The sequence below is a fragment of the Hipposideros armiger genome, unplaced genomic scaffold (assembly GCF_001890085.2).
Source record: "Hipposideros armiger isolate ML-2016 unplaced genomic scaffold, ASM189008v1 scaffold_275, whole genome shotgun sequence".
NCBI classification, from domain to species: Eukaryota; Metazoa; Chordata; class Mammalia; order Chiroptera; family Hipposideridae; genus Hipposideros; species Hipposideros armiger.
This window is the reverse complement of record NW_017731625.1, coordinates 899,928-916,127: the sequence shown is the minus strand read 5'-3', so window position 1 is coordinate 916,127 and position 16,200 is coordinate 899,928. Positions and strand designations below refer to the sequence as shown.

General features: G+C 57.6%; 2 protein-coding genes across 11 annotated transcripts; one reads left to right on the top strand and one right to left on the bottom strand.

The window, feature by feature from the left end:
* Positions 1-2,096: 2,096 nt before the first annotated feature.
* REEP6 (receptor accessory protein 6) lies at positions 2,097-6,601 on the bottom strand. Of its 2 annotated transcripts, XM_019657395.1 has the most exons (6): positions 6,402-6,601; positions 3,510-3,603; positions 3,285-3,423; positions 2,790-2,958; positions 2,496-2,582; positions 2,097-2,233 (listed from the first exon to the last, which is right to left on the bottom strand). In XM_019657395.1, exons 1-6 carry the CDS (start codon positions 6,514-6,516, stop codon positions 2,196-2,198), a joined length of 642 nt encoding a protein of 213 aa, XP_019512940.1. In that variant the 5' UTR covers positions 6,517-6,601; the 3' UTR covers positions 2,097-2,195. The 2 variants fall into 2 exon arrangements, with proteins under 2 accessions (XP_019512940.1, XP_019512941.1); XM_019657396.1 differs by lacking the exon at positions 2,496-2,582.
* A 786-nt stretch (positions 6,602-7,387) lies between these two features.
* Positions 7,388-13,972, top strand: PCSK4 (proprotein convertase subtilisin/kexin type 4). Of its 9 annotated transcripts, none has more exons than XM_019657363.1 (15): positions 7,388-7,596; positions 7,882-7,986; positions 9,487-9,579; positions 9,653-9,781; positions 9,872-9,948; positions 10,043-10,131; positions 10,386-10,558; positions 10,648-10,860; positions 11,412-11,512; positions 11,591-11,694; positions 11,766-11,883; positions 12,271-12,450; positions 12,657-12,781; positions 13,051-13,173; positions 13,311-13,972. In XM_019657363.1, the coding sequence occupies exons 1-15, from the start codon at positions 7,402-7,404 to the stop codon at positions 13,814-13,816; spliced, it is 2,331 nt and encodes a 776-aa protein (XP_019512908.1). In that variant the 5' UTR covers positions 7,388-7,401; the 3' UTR covers positions 13,817-13,972. The 9 variants fall into 9 exon arrangements, with proteins under 9 accessions (XP_019512908.1, XP_019512904.1, XP_019512906.1 ...); XM_019657359.1 differs by having other exon boundaries at positions 10,311-10,558; XM_019657361.1 differs by having other exon boundaries at positions 9,638-9,781.
* Positions 13,973-16,200: the final 2,228 nt, after the last annotated feature.

Below are 16,200 nucleotides of genomic sequence, written 5' to 3'. Positions count from 1 at the left end.
ATGACATTCACCTCCCTCTGACATGTTATATATTTATCATGCTGTCACCTTTACAAATCTATGAGAGCAGGGATTTTTATCTCTCTGGGTTATTTACTGTACCCTTTGTTTCTGGAGCAGGGCCTGACATACAGTAGGCACTCAATATCTGTTGAGTGATTGAAGAAATGATTTGGGGGCCGGCCAAGTGGCACGTTGGTTAAGAACTGGCTTGGGACGCCAGAGGGTCCCGGTTCGGATCCCATATATGAGGGCCAGTGACACTGCCCTCTACAGCTAAGATGCTGAACAACAGCTCAACCTGGAGCTGGGCTGCCATGAGTAGCCGGGGAAGGCAGTTGGGTTGCCATGGGCTACCGTGTGTAGCCAGCAGCCAGTGTGAGCCGCCAGCAGCCGCCAGTGAGCGGCCATCCAGAAGCCAGCGACTGATCTGCCTCGCCCGGAAAGACTACAATGATGGTGCCAACTTGGGCCAGTGAAGCAACGTCCTCCACAACTAGACTGAAGAACAAAAGGACAGAAATTGTCTGTTCCCCTTCTCCCAATTCCCCAGCGCTGTTCCCATCCCCCAATTCCCCAATTAAAAAAAAAATCTTAAAAAAAATGATTTGGACACACTGCTCAGCAGTGGCACTCAGCACTTCCTCCTCTCGTTGGAGCTCTCAAGTATGACACATGGGGCTGTGGTGTTGGTGGCTGCACAGCACTGCCTCCTTTTTGGGAAAACTATCTTAGATGGACAGGGTCACCACCAGCTGGGGACAATCCATGGCTGCTAAAGAGTGAGAGGCATAATGTGTCAAAGGATTGCAGGACTTGGCTGATGTGTTTGGCCAGAAACTGAAAGTGTCTCCAGACACCACCCAGTGTCTTCTGGGACAAAATCGCCCTGGGTTGAGAACCACCGAGTCACAGGTGGAAGCACCTGCAGTGTTGGAGCTTGTTGTTCTTTCTACTAACTCTCCTCTTGTGTTCACACAAGAAGTTGTGGCCGACTAGAAATGTGGAGAAGCAGAGCTGGGTGGGGTGGGAGACAGGAGCTGAGTGGTGAGACAGACGGACTGTGATGGACACTGCAGGCCACAGGTCCTCCCCAACTGCTACTGCAGATGCCTCAGGGTCCCAGCCCCTCCCCGGGGTACAAAACTCGGCTCCAGAGTTCTAGGTGCCTACTGTTATTACAGGCTTGGCCACATCCACTTCAGTGGCTCCTTCCCCTCCCCATCTGAGGTTCCTGCTCTCTACTGGAGCTCCCTGGGACCCCCTCCCAAATAAAGGACTTGGACTCAAATTCTCATCTCCAATTCACCTCAGCTGCTTGGCAAGACCTTGATTCTGAGCCTTTGGTTTCCTCATCTGTAAAATGGGGCCACACAGTGTCTTTTCCTGATTAGATGGGATGGTCCCCACAGAGCCGTCCCACCCACACACACACACCCCACCCCAGGACAGACAGAGACAAGGCTGGCCAGAAGAGTTTTATTGAGCCTTCTCCTAGCAGGCCAGGTGTTTGAGCCGCCAGCAGTGCTTCAGGTATCGGAGCCAGGGGCGGTGGCGGGGACAGCTGCAGGTTACCTCAGTGGTAGACTCTGAGCAGTACTCCAGAGGGGACACTGATTGGCAGGACACAGGCTGCTCAGGCACCGAAGTGCTGGTGGGAGGCTCCGCTGGGGGCCCCTTCTGATGCTGGTTGTTGGACTTAGGGGCCTTGGGGGCTGAGTCCCTTGGCTCACTAGGGCTCTTGTTAGGGGGCTGCATGGGGATGGTAGTGCCACTGGGGGACTGCACGATGGGGGGACCTTGGCTGAAGGAGGTGCTGGGATGCTTCATGGAGCCTGAGGCCTGGTGGGCTGACTGGGAGGGGCCCAAGGAAGTGATGGAGGGCCGGTGGCGCTGCTGGCTGGGGGCCTGGGGCTGGCTGGAGGAGTTGGCTCTTATCTGAGGCGCTCTTGACTGAGGCCCTGCTTGGGGCTTGTGGGGCAGCTTGGAGCCACTGGCAGAGCCAGTGGCTAGGGACTGAGGCTGGGAGGTGGTATGCGAGGAGCTCCCAGGGGCTGACTTGCTTGAGGACAAGGGAACAGTGGTGGGCTCAGCTGGTGAGTCAGCTGAGGAATTTGTGGAGGACTTGGGGTTGGGGTACACTGTGTCCTTCAGCTGGTTGGCCGGCAGGTCTGTGCAGGTGCTGGGTGGGGACTTCATTTGTCCTTCTGGAGCTGGGTCATGCTTACTTTCGCTGCAGAGAGAGGGCCATGGGGGTGAGGCAGGTCTGGCGGCTCCCTCGGGCCCTGGGGCTTCACTTAGCTGCTGGACAGTGGAATGGAGTCTGCTGGGGGCCAGGATGGGGTCCGCGCCAGGGGATAGCAGCCAGCCTTGGAAGGAACAGTCACCTGCATGCACTCAACACATGCATATGTGGACCCACGTTCATACATAAATGCACGCACATGCACGCACGCACACACATATAGGCCCTATTTCCTAAGCGTGGGGATTACCTATGGTTGGCTCCAAGGGCAGTGGGGGGCCCACTGCAACAGCCACTGGGGTGATGAGGGCCCGGCTGCGGGCCAGGGTCTGCAGGACTGTTTCCCGAGAGCGTAGGAGAGAGAGGCAGACAGTGAAGAGGGGAAGGCAGAGTGCCAGATGCCAGCAGCCAAGATGCCAGGCAGAGGTCAGTCAGAGTCAGGAGGGGGAAGGCAGAAGTGAAGGTGAGTGGGGATGGGTGGGCTGAGAGACAGACAGACTGACAGACAGAGACTGGGACAGACGGACACCCTGTGAGCACACACCATCCCGGGTTATTCCGGCTGCCACGTCCAGGGCCCGTCCGCTGAGGTCTCTCACGACGCTGTCCACGGCCTCGTGATGCTTTAGAAACAGTGGACGTATGACGCGATGATACAGCATGTGAGCCCCGTTCCACGGCCCGGGAATCATGCAGAACAACAGGAAGGCGCACTGCAGACACAGGCAGCAGTCACACTTGGCCCCCTGCTCTGTGTCTCATGGGTAGGGGTTGAGCTTCCCCCATCAGACACTGGGCTAGGTGGACCTGGGCCACTCCCGTCAGGATAACCAGGACTGTTTCCATCAGACACCTGTCAGGATGGGCCTGAGATGTCCCCATCAGACAAATCCCTGGCTGGGCCTGTTTCTGCAGGGAAGGGGCTGAGTCTCCCCACTGACATCCCAGGAACAGCAGGGTGGGCCCCTCAGACCCCCGTTTCTGGTCACCTGCCTGCTCCCTGGAGACCCTGTCCCATGTGTGTCCTGGTGACGCCTACCTTGCCCACGTAGTAGAAAGGGAACCAGGACAGGAGTAGATCGCTGAAGAACTCGGCAAGCCCGAACAGGCTGTACACCACCCAGTAAGTGAGCCACACAGTGTCGTCCTCTTTGCTTGGGCTCTCTATAGCTTTGATTCTGGGGGGAGGCATGGCAGGGTCAGGGGCTGCCTGCCAGAGCCTCCCCCCAGATGCCTCCCACCTGAACAGCCCATGGGCACTCACGAAGCATATGCGGGGTACACAAAGCCAATGAGGTTGCACAGTAGAGACGCCCCGTAACCGAACAGAAGATACAGGCTTAGCAGAGTGGTGGCTCCTGCAGAAAAGAGGGGCATGGGAGGGAATCCAGCTCACTCCGTGCCTGGCCTGTAGGCCCCCGGGCCATCTCTGGGTTTGACAGATACAGTCCACCATTGTTACTCCCCCTATAAGCCTCAGAGATCCCTCCAGGACACATTCCCCTGCAATTCCTGGGTGACCCCCACTATGGCCCTGAGCCCTGAGTCTTATGTCTGTAATCGGTTAACAGATCCGTCTCCTCCATGGGACTGTGAGGTCCTCAAAGGTAGGTGAAGAGCTCTGCCCTGCTGGGTACAGAGTAGCTGCCCATTCAATGTTTGTTGAAAGAATAAGTGATCATCTGCAATTATAACCACCTCACTCCGGGTCCTATAGGAGGTGATGGGCATAAGACACGTGATTGAATATAAGTAATCAGAGAAAAACCTAAAAGTGAGGCTGTTCTATCATTAAGACATGATTTCCAGAGAGTGGACAAAGGCAATGGCATTTTAAACTTTTAGTGTGGGGTTTCTCAATATCAGCACTGCTGACCAGCCTCCCTGGTCCTCACCCACTTGATGCCAGGAGAACCCCCTAATTGTGACAACCGGAAATGTCACCAGACATTGCCAAGTGTCCTGAGGGAGTGCATAGTTCTGTTTGAGACCCCTTGTCTTAGTGGGAGGCAGCAGAGGGCAGTCTATAGCCCCCAGACCTTGGAGAGCCCTCTGCTCCTCCACTCACTTACCACATGACACTGAGCAAGTCTCTCTCTCTGGTTGGAGACTCATTTTCCCCATCTGTCAATGGAGTGGTAGTGGCCCTGTCTCTTAGGGTTGTTGTGGGTTTAACTAAATACACTCAACACAGAGGACTCGTCCTTTCCACACATTACTGAGGGCCTCTGGTCACAAAAGCAGCAATGAGGCTCAGAGGAGAATAGTGTGGGGGTGGGGGCAGCCAGGAGTGCTAGTCACTCTGAAAACAATAATGGTAAGTGTCACATTTATTAAGTGCTTCTTATGTATGAGGCTCTGTGCTTCCCTGTTCTGTCTCATGCAATGGACAGAGCTAAACAGAAGCAGGGGGTAGAGGAACTTGCCCAGGATCATTTGGGAGCATTTAGAGCCTCTCACCTCCTCCCCTGAGGCTGTTATCTGCAGAGAGAGATAGAGTCCACTTGTGGACCAAAGGGCAGAGTCACCACTACCCTTCCCTCCACCTGCATTAGTTTCTATTTGAGTCTCGGTTCAGGAGTGGGAGAGGGGCCTCCCCAGCTGGCTCCTCTGGGTTTCCTATTACCTGGGATGGGGGATTTAGCCATTTGGAGCAGGTGGGGCCCAAGGGTTCCCACATCTGGATGAGGGGATGAGGAATGTCACCCCTTCTCTGGAAATCACTAGTGGGGGAGCAGTGGCTCTCCCAAGGCACCCCTCCCTTCAATCCCTATTCTTGCAGCCTCAGCAATGGGAGGATGACCTTGGACCTGACACGGGCACAGCCTGAGATCAGCAACAGATGGGGCCTGGGGGGGAGGGGGAGATACTCCAGACAGGGCAGGTGGCAGGGGCATCCTCCCAACAGCCCCTGCTTCTTCTGGGCCTCAGTTTCCTCCCTGTAACTACTAGCCTCCCTTGTGGGCCCCTCCCCAGTGCTCTGTGACCTAAATTCCCCACCCACTGGTACCAGGGATGTGGAAAGCTGGGCAGGAGGTCAATGGCTTGCTCCCAGGGGCAAGTCCCTGGCTGGGCTGACATCGGTTGGGCACCAGGAACCTGGGGGGACAGATTTCTAATTTTCCTTGAGCTGCCTGGCATGGGGACCCCCAAATTGGTGGGGAAATGGGATGAAAATGGATTCCCAAGAACTGTACATGGAAGGTGCTCAAAATACCTGGCACTGTCCTCACTTAGAGCCCTCCCTCTCCCCCCAGCATCCTTGTGATTCATTCCAGGGGGGGTTTCCTGGGAGAAATGACAGAGTGGGTAGGCCTAGCACACTACAAAACAGGAAAGGAAGGCATTTTATGGGTGTTTACTGGACAGTTTTAGAAAGTGGCAGGAGCCACACCAGGCCATTGAAAAGGAAAAGAAGAGGAGTAACTGGAACGGAAGTTATAGTCAGGTGTGGCTGGACCCCTTTCTTCCTGGGTCCCCATTCAACCTTTCTCCAATAGGAACACAGCTGTCAAACAACCCAACACTCAACTATTAACGCACATGGGCTGAAGCCGTTGGGCCGTTACAGGAGAGGGAAGGCCAAGGTGAGTACTAGCAGGAAAACAATGGGAGGGGAGGTGGAAGTGACCTTTCCCTCCTGGCACAGGGCATCCATCCCTTCGGAAAAACAAGAAGATCTCTACACTTGCTTTCAGGCTGGGGTCCATCAGGGACAGGGGTGGCGAGACTCAGGGCATTGGCTGCCTACCTGTCCCCTTCTCCTCCCCCAGGGACGGCGGGGCAACTGGAAGAACCGGACTTCGGCCTGGCGGGAACCCAAAGCCCTGAGGGAGGGGACAAAGGACAGGCCTCCAGACCCGAGAGCCAGAGTGGGGGTACTGCAGGGGCTGAGAAAGGGGGTGGCTCTCGCCCGAGGTCGCACGGCGGGGCAGGAGAGGAACTGTGGACACACCCGTGGTCCAGGTCTACGACCCCTCCCCAGCCAGGATCTAGGTCTACCCGCTGGACAGTGGGGCACGCTCCGCCGTCCGGTCCAGACCCCGCAGCTGGAGCCAGTTGGTGGGGGGCAGGTCTGAGGCCCGGTTGCCCCAGGGCCTCAGTGTGCCCATCAGTGAAATTGGGCGGCAGCCCCGAACGCCCCTGGACGGCTCACCTGCGGCCAAGTACCGCTTGTCGACACCGGTCTTGGCTTCGAGAACCTCTAGCGCTTCGGTGGCCAAGTTCCTCTGTTCCAGAAGCCGCTCGAAGCGCTGGCGCAGGCCGTCCATGGCACCGGTGGGCCCGGGGCTGGCAGCCCGAGCTCGATCGCAGCGCCGCGCCCCGGCCTCGCCGAGCGCACGCCCCCTTCCCCGGCAGAGAGCCACACCGCACAGCCCCGGGGCTGGTCTCCGCCCCGGGGCTGGTCTCCGCCTCCTGTTCCCCGCACTGGCCAATGGGGGGGCAGGGTGGACAAAAGAGGTGGGGCCTGCCCCGTCTCCGCCTCCGCATTGCCCTCTGGCCGGCCGCGGCCGCCGCAACCGCGACTCCGGAGGTAGGAGACAGGGCGCGGCGGCAGAGGGCGCCAATTGGCCGAATGGGAGAGGGACGTAGCTGATTGGAGGGGCGGGGTCATAGCCTTGGATTATTGGCTGAACCGTTGTGTGGGTGGAGCTGGGGGAGAAGAGAAGCGTGCTGGAGGAACCAGTGGGAGGGGCAAGAACAAAGGGGTGGAACTGGTCATAAAGGAGGCAGAACGGAATCTGAAGGGCGGAGCTAAATTGAGGAGGCGGGACTTTACTAGAAAGAACGATTCTGGTTGGGTTGGAGAGGAGGGCTGATTTTAGAGGGAGGAGTATGTAGAAAAGCGGGCGGGGCTCAATAAAGCGGGGAGGGTCAATCAGAGTAAGAGTGAACCCGCTTCTCTGTGTCAGAATTGGGTCATTGTACAAATGGGGAGACTGAGGCTCCAGAGAGTTTGGGTCTGCAAAAAACCAGGGCAAGCGTGTTTCCCCCCTCCCATTTCTGTCGGATCTTCGCGCCCCTCAATGGGGAACCGCAAGGCCCCCTGGGAGTTGAAGCTTTTCAGAGTTGCTATGGCGCCGGGGGCGGGGCAGGCGCTTGGGCCAATTCGACGGTTTGACAAGGGGGAGGGACCCGGTCCCGCCCTCGCCGCCATGCAGTCCGCCTGGACTGTTCTCTGGTTGCGCCTGGCTTTGTCCCTGGGCCTGGCCCTCGTTTGTTTCCTGGCTGTGGGGTGGGCTTCGGCCCGGGTCCCCATCTATGTCAGCAGCTGGGCCGTGCGGATGTCCCAGGGTTACCGGGAGGCCGAGCGCTTAGCCTGCAAATTCGGCTTTGTCAACCTGGGACAGGTGGGTGGAACCCGGATGGACGGGAGAGGACAGGGGCTGGACAACCCAAGGCCCCAGACCCCGACTGACGGGAGGGGGCCCCCCAGGTCCCCTCGATATCAAGAACCCCTAACCCACCCCTGCCTCGACCAACTTCAGATTCTACGACCTGCAGAGGGCACATGTAGCCCCCACCTGGCCACCTGGTTGGCGGAGGATGCAAACAAAGGGGCTGGTTCCTGTCCTGTGGGGGCTCCATCAGGGGAGCAGGGTCCTAGCAAAGCTGCTGCTTCCCCTCATTCCCAGATCTTCCCTGATGGGCACTACTTCCACCTGCGGCACCGGGGCGTGGTCCAGCAGTCTCTGACCCCTCACTGGAGCCACCGCCTGCGCCTGAAGAAAGACCCCAAGGTGAGCCTGGCCTCGAGGCTGCCCCCTTGTGGTTTCAGCCACCTCCTGTTATTCTTGTGATTGTTATAAATGGCTGTGACCTTTGACAAGTTACCTGCTCTCTCTGAGTCGTGGTCTCCACTGGCCCCCCAGTCTATATAGTGGGGATTCAGATGGGGAAGATCTATGGAGAGCAATATATCACGGGTGGGCACAGTGCTCACCCCAGGGCCTGGCACAAAATTAATAATTATTGTTGCAAACCCCTGCCCCCTCCTTCTTTATTTCACCCTGAGAGATCAAGGTTCCCAGGTGCCCCATAAAGAGGGGCAGATAACATACTAGCTCATGGGGTGGACGAGGGGGCATTTGCCTGTTTTGTGATGGAGGAAACAGTTCCAAAGAGAAAGAAACCTGCTTAGTCACCCAATAAGGCCCTGGCTGAATTGGGACCAGAATTGGGTCTCCAGATGCTCAGAAAGATGACAAATAGGGAAAAGGCCTTAGAAGCCAAGCTGAGGACTTGAAACTAAGTCTGGCAAGCCCTTGGGAGCCATGAAGAGGTATGGGCTGGGCTGGGGGGCTGATCAGCAAGGAGGCAAGAAGCTTGATGGTTCAAAACCCACCTGGAGAATTGGCCACACAGAGAAGTGGGCACTTGGAGATGTTTGCAAGAGAGAGGCCAGGACTTGCTGATGTATTGATTAGGTGCATGTGATGGGGAGAGAAATCAGGGCCAGCTCCCAAGATTGGAGCAGAGCAAATGGGGAGATGATGGCCCTGATTTCCAAGATGGGGGTGGGGGGGACAGGAGCTGGTTTGGGGGGCAGATGGGAGATCAACAAGGAAGGAAGAACAGCACCCCAGGGAGGCAGAACAATATGTGCAAAGGCCCGGGTGGGGCAGCCACTGTGGCAGCAGCATGGAGAGGCTGGTGGGGGACAGACAGGCAGGGCATTGTGGGCCCTGGAGAGGGCGGTGGGGAGCCACGACAGAGAGTGCTGCTACTGTGTGCTAAGAGTGGGTTGTTGAGGCAGGGGTGAAGCTGGAGGACCAGGAAGGAGGTGGGTATGCAAGGGTGTCCTGCACTGAAAAGGGGGTAGCAGACAGAACTGGCCACTGCAGGGGAGAGATGGACAGATCCCTGGGCAGTGGTCATATGTCTATGGGCCCTCGGGATGGGGGCTCCAAGGGCCTTGGTCTCCTCTGAAGGCAGAGCCCCAGGCACATGGGGACCCTGAAGAGCAGCCCCAGCAAACATGAGGTCTCAGGACAAGCAGTGGCAGCCCAGACACACATACCACACCAACCACAGCCCCACAGACAGTTGGTCCTTAGTGGACTCCGGGAAGCAGCTCGGGCAGACCCTAGACACAGGCTTGGGCCCTTTGACTGGGAATTGGCAGGAAGGGCTCAGAGGGGCAGGTCCTCTTGGTTTGTGGGACAGGACCTTCTAAAGTGCATGGGTGTGAGGCTGGATAATTGGGTCCAGCCCCTGCCTTGGCTTGTGTCCCCCTCCAGGTGCAGTGGTTTGAGCAGCAGACGCTGCGGCGGCGGGTGAAGCGCTCCTTGATGGTGCCCACGGACCCATGGTTCTCCAAGCAGTGGTACATGGTGAGCAGGCTGGGCTGGGCGACAGGATGGGACTGTGCTGGAGCCCCACTGACTCCAGCCCTGCCTGGCACAGAACAACCAGGTGCAGCCGGACCTGAACATCCTGCAGGCCTGGAGCCAGGGGTTGTCAGGCCAGGGCATTGTGGTCTCCATCCTGGACGATGGCATCGAGAAGGACCACCCGGACCTCTGGGCTAACTACGTGAGTCCCTGGAGGGCCAGGTTGAGCAAGGGGGTCTGCCCCTGACCCACGGACTGCCCCATCCCCTTCACATCTCTACCCTACCCCCAGGATCCCTTGGCCAGCTACGACTTTAACGACTATGACCCAGACCCCCAGCCACGATACACACCCAGTGAGGAGAACCGGTGAGCTCAGCACCCCACAGGGCCTGGGGGTGGCCCTTGTGCCCTGTGGGGGCCAGGGGGCTGTGACAGGAATCCCTCTCTGCCTTGGGGCCAGTCATGGAACTCGCTGTGCTGGGGAAGTGGCAGCCATAGCTAACAACGGGTTCTGCGGTATAGGCGTCGCTTACAATGCCCGAATTGGAGGTACTGAGGCCTGCCCAGGACAGAGACTGGACCGGGTGGCATTGGGTGACTGGGAACGCCAGGGAGAGTTGGCAGATCTCCTAGGGGAGGAAGCCTCTCACGGCCAGGCCCTTGCCACTGCGCAATGCGGAGGCCTCAGGCTAGGGTGGGGAGAGCTGAGCATGCCCCCCTACTCTCAGGATGGCTGGAGCTGGCCTGGACGGGTTGTGGTGCGGGTGGGGCTGTCTGCCAAGGCCCAACACCCACCTATGCAGGCGTGCGAATGCTGGATGGCACCATCACCGATGTCATTGAGGCCCAGTCGCTGAGCCTTCAGCCACAGCACATTCACATCTATAGTGCCAGCTGGGGCCCTGAGGATGATGGCCGCACAGTGGATGGCCCAGGCATCCTCACCCGGGAGGCCTTTAGGCATGGCGTTACCAAGGTGAGTGGGGCCCAGGGCCATGGAAGGCCTGTGCCTGTTCATGATGCTGATGCCCCGCCCCTTGTCCCCATCTCTGTCCCCAAATGCAGGGCCGTGGGGGTCTGGGCACACTCTTCATCTGGGCATCAGGCAATGGTGGCCTGCACTATGACAACTGCAACTGTGACGGCTACACCAATAGCATCCACACGCTCTCCGTGGGCAGCACAACCCAGCAAGGCCATGTGCCCTGGTACAGTGAAGCCTGTGCCTCCACGCTCACCACCACTTACAGCAGCGGCATTGTCACCGACCCCCAAATTGTGAGCAGTGGATCCCACCACCATGTTCACCTTGCCTAACCCAGCCTGATCCCTGCCTCCCCTCCCGTCCCCCCTTCCCTCCTGTCTTCCACCTTTTCCCAGTACCTTCACTTTCCCCACTATCCCCCCACTTTTGCTCCTGTCCCCCACTTTCCCTCCTGTCCCACCTTCCCTCCTGTCCCCCACCTTCCTTCCTATCCCCCCACCTTCCCCCAGTCCTCTCACCTTCTCCCCTGTAACCTCACTGTCACTCCTATCCCCCCCCACCTTCCCTCCTGTTCACCCCCACATCTTCCCTCCTGTCCTCCCATCTTTACTCCTCCCAAGGATTGCCCCTGCAGTGCTGGAGCACAGACACGGGCCCAGTCCCCAGCCCTACTGTCACCCCTTCACACCCCCTGCCCTTTGTTTCTGGGGCATGGACCCGAACAGCGCTCAGATCCCCAGCCTGTTGTAATGCTCTGCAGTGCCTTCTTGAGTCCTTGGTGCTTTGTAAACAAGGGCCGGGTTTTCATATGCCCTGGCCCCCGAGTCCCTGTCTCCGTCTGCAGGTCACCACGGACCTGCATCACCAGTGCACTGACAAGCACACAGGCACCTCGGCCTCAGCACCGCTGGCTGCGGGCATGATCGCCCTGGCTCTGGAAGCGAAGTAGGTGATGGTGGGGGCCCCGCCTACCATCCTGGCTCCCCAGATATGGCCCCAGCTCACACCCCTACCTGCCCCCAGCCCGTTCTTGACATGGAGGGATATGCAGCACCTGGTGGTCCGTGCATCCAGGCGGGCACAGCTTCAGGCCGAGGACTGGAGGACCAATGGTGTGGGACGCCAAGGTGCAGCAGGGCCAGGTGGTGGGTGGGGACATCATGCTCACAGCGCAAGTGACATCCACCCCTTCATACAGTGAGCCACCACTATGGCTATGGGCTCCTGAATGCCAGACTGCTGGTGGACTTGGCACGCACATGGCTGCCCACACAGCCCCAGAAGAAATGCGTCATTCGGGTGCTGCATACCCCCACGTGAGCACTGTCCTTGGCCCCAGCCATTGGACACCTGCCACAGGGGCGACACAGAGGCTCTCCCCTCATACTTGCTACCTCCCCAGGCTTCCCCTCACAGCTGTCACCTCCCCAGACCTCTCCTCACACCTGTCACCATTCTAGCCTTTCCCTCACACCTGTCACCTCTTCAGCCCTCCCCTCATACCTGTTACCTCTCCAGACCTCCCCCACACCGTAATTAATATCCAGGGGGCAGACACATGGGAGGCAGCCCTGAGGCCTCAGTTTACCCATCTGTAAAACCAGAGGGTGGGCCCCATAATCTAAGCCCAGACCCCGCCTGCTGGCCACCCATCCCCCCAGCAGGCTGGCAGGAAGGGCTCTGAACCTCCACACCACCCCCAGCCCTATCCTGCCGCTGACGCAAGTGAGGAAAAAAGCGTCGGCCTGTGCTGGTCACACCAACTACATCCGCTCGCTGGAGCACGTACAGGTGAAGCTGTCATTGTCCTATAGCCGCCGCGGGGACCTGGAGATCTCACTCACCAGCCCCATGGGCACCTGTTCCACACTGGTGGCCATCAGGTGCGGGGGATGGGAGACCTCGTCTTGTGGGTCTGCACAGGGAGGGACAAGTACACTGTGGGGTCAGGTGCAGCCTATACCTCATGGCAGCCAGTCCCGCGGCCAGCACTTGGCACTGCAGTCAGATGCTTGCTGTGCCTCACTGGCCCCTTTACGACTGGTTGAGAAGCCCCCCTTCTGCCCCACCCCCCACTTGTCTGTCCCAGACCCTTTGACATCAGCGGCCAAGGCTACAACAACTGGATCTTCATGTCCACCCACTTCTGGGATGAGGACCCGCAGGGCTTGTGGACCCTGAGCCTGGAAAACAAGGGCTACTATTTTAACACAGGTGAGAGGTGGGCACAGTCCAGGGACTCTGCAGCCAGCCTCAGTTACCCCACTGCAGAGGGGTTCCCAGTAGTCTTGAAGAAACTGTGAGCAGGCATGTCTAGTGCATTGTAGGTGTCCTACAATGGGTGCTGGGTGGCCAGGACAGCACCTGAGTCTGAGACTCCAGGGTGGGGTGGGGCTGGCTGGGGAGTGGGGCCCAGAATGGCAGGATCAGGCTGCCAACAGCGTCCCTTATTCCTCCCCATACCCACTGCAACCCCTGCCCAGGGACACTGTACCGCTACACACTGCTGCTCTATGGAACAGCTGAGGACATGACAGCACGGCCCACGGGATCCCAGGTGACCAGCAGCGCATGTGTGCAGTGGGACACAGAGGGGCTGTGCCAGGGTGAGTGCCTGGTGCAGCATGGCCTGCTTGCTGACAGTGTGTGTGTGTGTGTGTGTGTGTGTGTGTGTGCAGCACTGGGTGGGTGGGCAAGGGCAACAGGCCTCGGCCTCACCCCCGTGTCCATGTTCCCTATGCAGAATGCCACAGCCCCGCCTACATCCTGGGCCACCTCTGCCTCTCCCACTGCCCACCACGGTACTTCAGTCACACCCACCAGGCAATGACCACTGAGCTGGGGCACCTAGCAATGCCCGTCCTGCGTGTATGCTCCAGCTGCCATTCCTCCTGCTACACCTGCTGCGGCAGCTCCCTGCTTGACTGCACCACCTGTTCTCTACCTTACATACTGGATAAGCATTGGGGCTCCTGCTCAGGGCCTGCCACCCCCAATGACTACCCCCAGCCCTCCGCAACTGCCCGTCCCTGCCGCCGTCACCTTGGCCCAGCCCAGGCCATGATGCTGGCCCTGCTGGCCATGGCCTTTGGGAGCCCCCTCCTCTGCAGCATCCTCTCCTTGGGCTGCCCTCCCCCGTGTGTGGGTCCCGCCAGTGCCAGAAGCCACCCCCATCAAAACCCCAGTACCAGCTGCTGGCTGGAACCCGAAGACATCTGGCTAGAAGAGTTAACATTTGCCTCTGCCTAGGCCCCTGATGGGCACTGCTGTCCCACTCCCTCATTCCAGATGAGTACCCAGGGCGAGAACCTGCCCCCAAAAGGCCCTGGCTGGCCAATGAGGACCGAAGGCCAGGGGTGGCCCTCGTGGAATCCTAAAGAGAGAGAGAAGGAAGGAAGGAAGGGAGGGAGGGAGGGAGGGAGGAGAGAGAGAGAAAAAGAAAGAAAGAAAAAGAAAGAAAGAGAAAGAAAGAAAGAAAAGAAAAGAAAGAGAGAGAGAGAGAGAGAGAGAGAGAGAGAGAGAGAGAGAGAGAGAGAGAGAGAAAGAAAGAGAGAGAGAGAGAGAGAGAGAGAGAGAGAGAGAAAGAAAGAAAGAAAGAAAGAAAGAAAGAAAGAAAGAAAGAAAGAAAGAAATGGAAGGGAGGGAAAGAGATGTCTAGTTACACAGTGGGGTTGGGATGGGGTGGATTGGGGCCATCCCCTCCCTGCCCCAGAATTGGTGGGTAGAAGGAGAGTCAATGATACCATCCAGAGTCTCAGGCATCATGCCTAACCTCACAGTTTGCAAATAAAGGTTGAACAGGAGGTGCCAATTCTGTGGTCTCCTTTGGGCCATGGGTGGGCCCCCCATCCTGCTGGCATGGTTGGGGGTTTCCCTGGTGCCCTGCTTGGAAATTGCCTTCCCCAGCCATCAGCCCCTGGAGGACCCAGCAGCCCACAAAGGAACAGAGATCAACCTGGGCCCCAGGGAACCCAGCTGTGGGGTGTGAGAGTTAGCAGGGGTCCTGTGTGATGTCCACATGCTCCTAGGGCCCAGCCCCCTGCTGACCTACCTTCCCATTTCCCCACATTCCTCCCCCTCCTTCCCAATCCGGTTGACACTGAGAACTAACAGAAGCGTTTTTAGGAGCTTCCAACATTTATACTTCTCCATTCCCTGAGGGTCGTTGGGAGGCTGAGGGAATTATGGGCTGGAGGTTTCTTGCTCTTGCCCTCTCCCTGTCTTTGACTTCCTCATCTATAAAGTGGGTTACCCACCTCTCCGGAACAGAAAGAGGATTCTGAGGTGTGGGGCTGGGAAAGCGGGTACAGAGTGAGCTATTAAATGCTCCTCATCTGTCCTCATACACACTGATGGAGTAGGGACACGTTCATCCTGATTTTCAAAGTGGGGAGGGGATTTCCATGAAGAAGTGTAGGCTGATCTGTGCCCTTGACCATGGCACTTCACTCGGGCTTGATGGGGCAGGTCTCACTTGTTGCAGGAGCCCACAGGCCCCCGAGAACACCCCCTCCTGTGGCTCTGGGAGTCTGGAAATTTGCTTGGCTACTCGACTCAGTTGACCAACCTCAAGCCTTGAAAAGAGAGGCTGTCTAGAGCTTTTCAGCTGGGCAGTGGGAGGCTGATGCCTCAACACTTGAAACTAGACACAGAGATGGAGCCCTGGCCTAGATCTGCCTGGGGAGGAGACACGGGTGCCCAGCTGGGCCCAGTGGAAGCAGGTGGCCAGCCAGGGAGAAGACAGCCTCATCTCCCTACCTCATCTTCCCCAGCTTTCTTCCCCATCTTGTCCACACACCCAGTCTCACTGCAGCCCAGCTCTTAGCTGACCTAGCAGGACCAAGCTGTGTCCAGGAGTCCCTAGTTTCCTTCTCGGACCCTCCGTGGCCTCACCTGTGCCACAGCACCAAGTCTAGCACCTGTCTCACCAAATGCTTGTGAGGATTACAAGAGGCAGTTTTCCTGCTTGGCACACAGTCAGCACACAAAATGAGCCAACTTGGGGCAGTCAGACAGCTCCACAGAAACATAGTTACCATGTGACCTGGCAATTCCACTTGCAGGTATATATACACCCAGGAAAAATGAAAGCAGACGTCCACACAAAAACCTGTACACAGGTATTCATAGCAGCAGGATTCACATTGGCTAAAAGATGGAAGCAACCTAAGTGTCCATCCACAGATGAATGGATGAACATAGTGTGCTTCATTCACACACAGGAGTGTCACTCAGCCATGAAAAGGAGGCACCAACACTCACTACAATGTGGATGGACCTTGAACACATGGTGCTCAATGAAAGAAGCCAGGAACAAGAGGCCACACAGTATGTGATTCCACTTATGTGAAATGTCCAGAGCAGGCACATCCTCATACAGGAAGTGGGTTCGTGATTGTTTGGGGATGGGGAGGAGAATGGGGGTGACTGCTGATAAGAATGGAGTTTATTTTGGGGTGATGAGAATGTTTTGGAATTCCATAGTGGTGATGGTTGCACAACCTTGTAAATATAGTAAAACCACTGAATTGTGCACTTTTTTAAAAAAGATTTTTATTGGGGAATTGGGGGATGGGAACAGCGCAGGGGAATTGGGGGAAGGGGAACAGACAAGTTGCTGTTGTTTTGTTCTT

Coding starts and splice junctions, on each gene's coding strand:
- REEP6 (XM_019657395.1), bottom strand. CDS start 6,516: ATGGACGGCCTGCGCCAGCGCTTCGAGCGGCTTCTGGAACAGAGGAAC. Junction 2,959..3,284: donor CTTTCTACTACGTGGGCAAG/GTAGGCGTCACC, acceptor CTGTGTCTGCAG/TGCGCCTTCCTGTTGTTCTG. Junction 2,583..2,789: donor AGCCGGAATAACCCGGGATG/GTGTGTGCTCAC, acceptor CTCGGGAAACAG/TCCTGCAGACCCTGGCCCGC.
- PCSK4 (XM_019657358.1), top strand. CDS start 7,402: ATGCAGTCCGCCTGGACTGTTCTCTGGTTGCGCCTGGCTTTGTCCCTG. Junction 10,559..10,647: donor TTAGGCATGGCGTTACCAAG/GTGAGTGGGGCC, acceptor CCCCAAATGCAG/GGCCGTGGGGGTCTGGGCAC. Junction 13,174..13,310: donor CACAGAGGGGCTGTGCCAGG/GTGAGTGCCTGG, acceptor TTCCCTATGCAG/AATGCCACAGCCCCGCCTAC.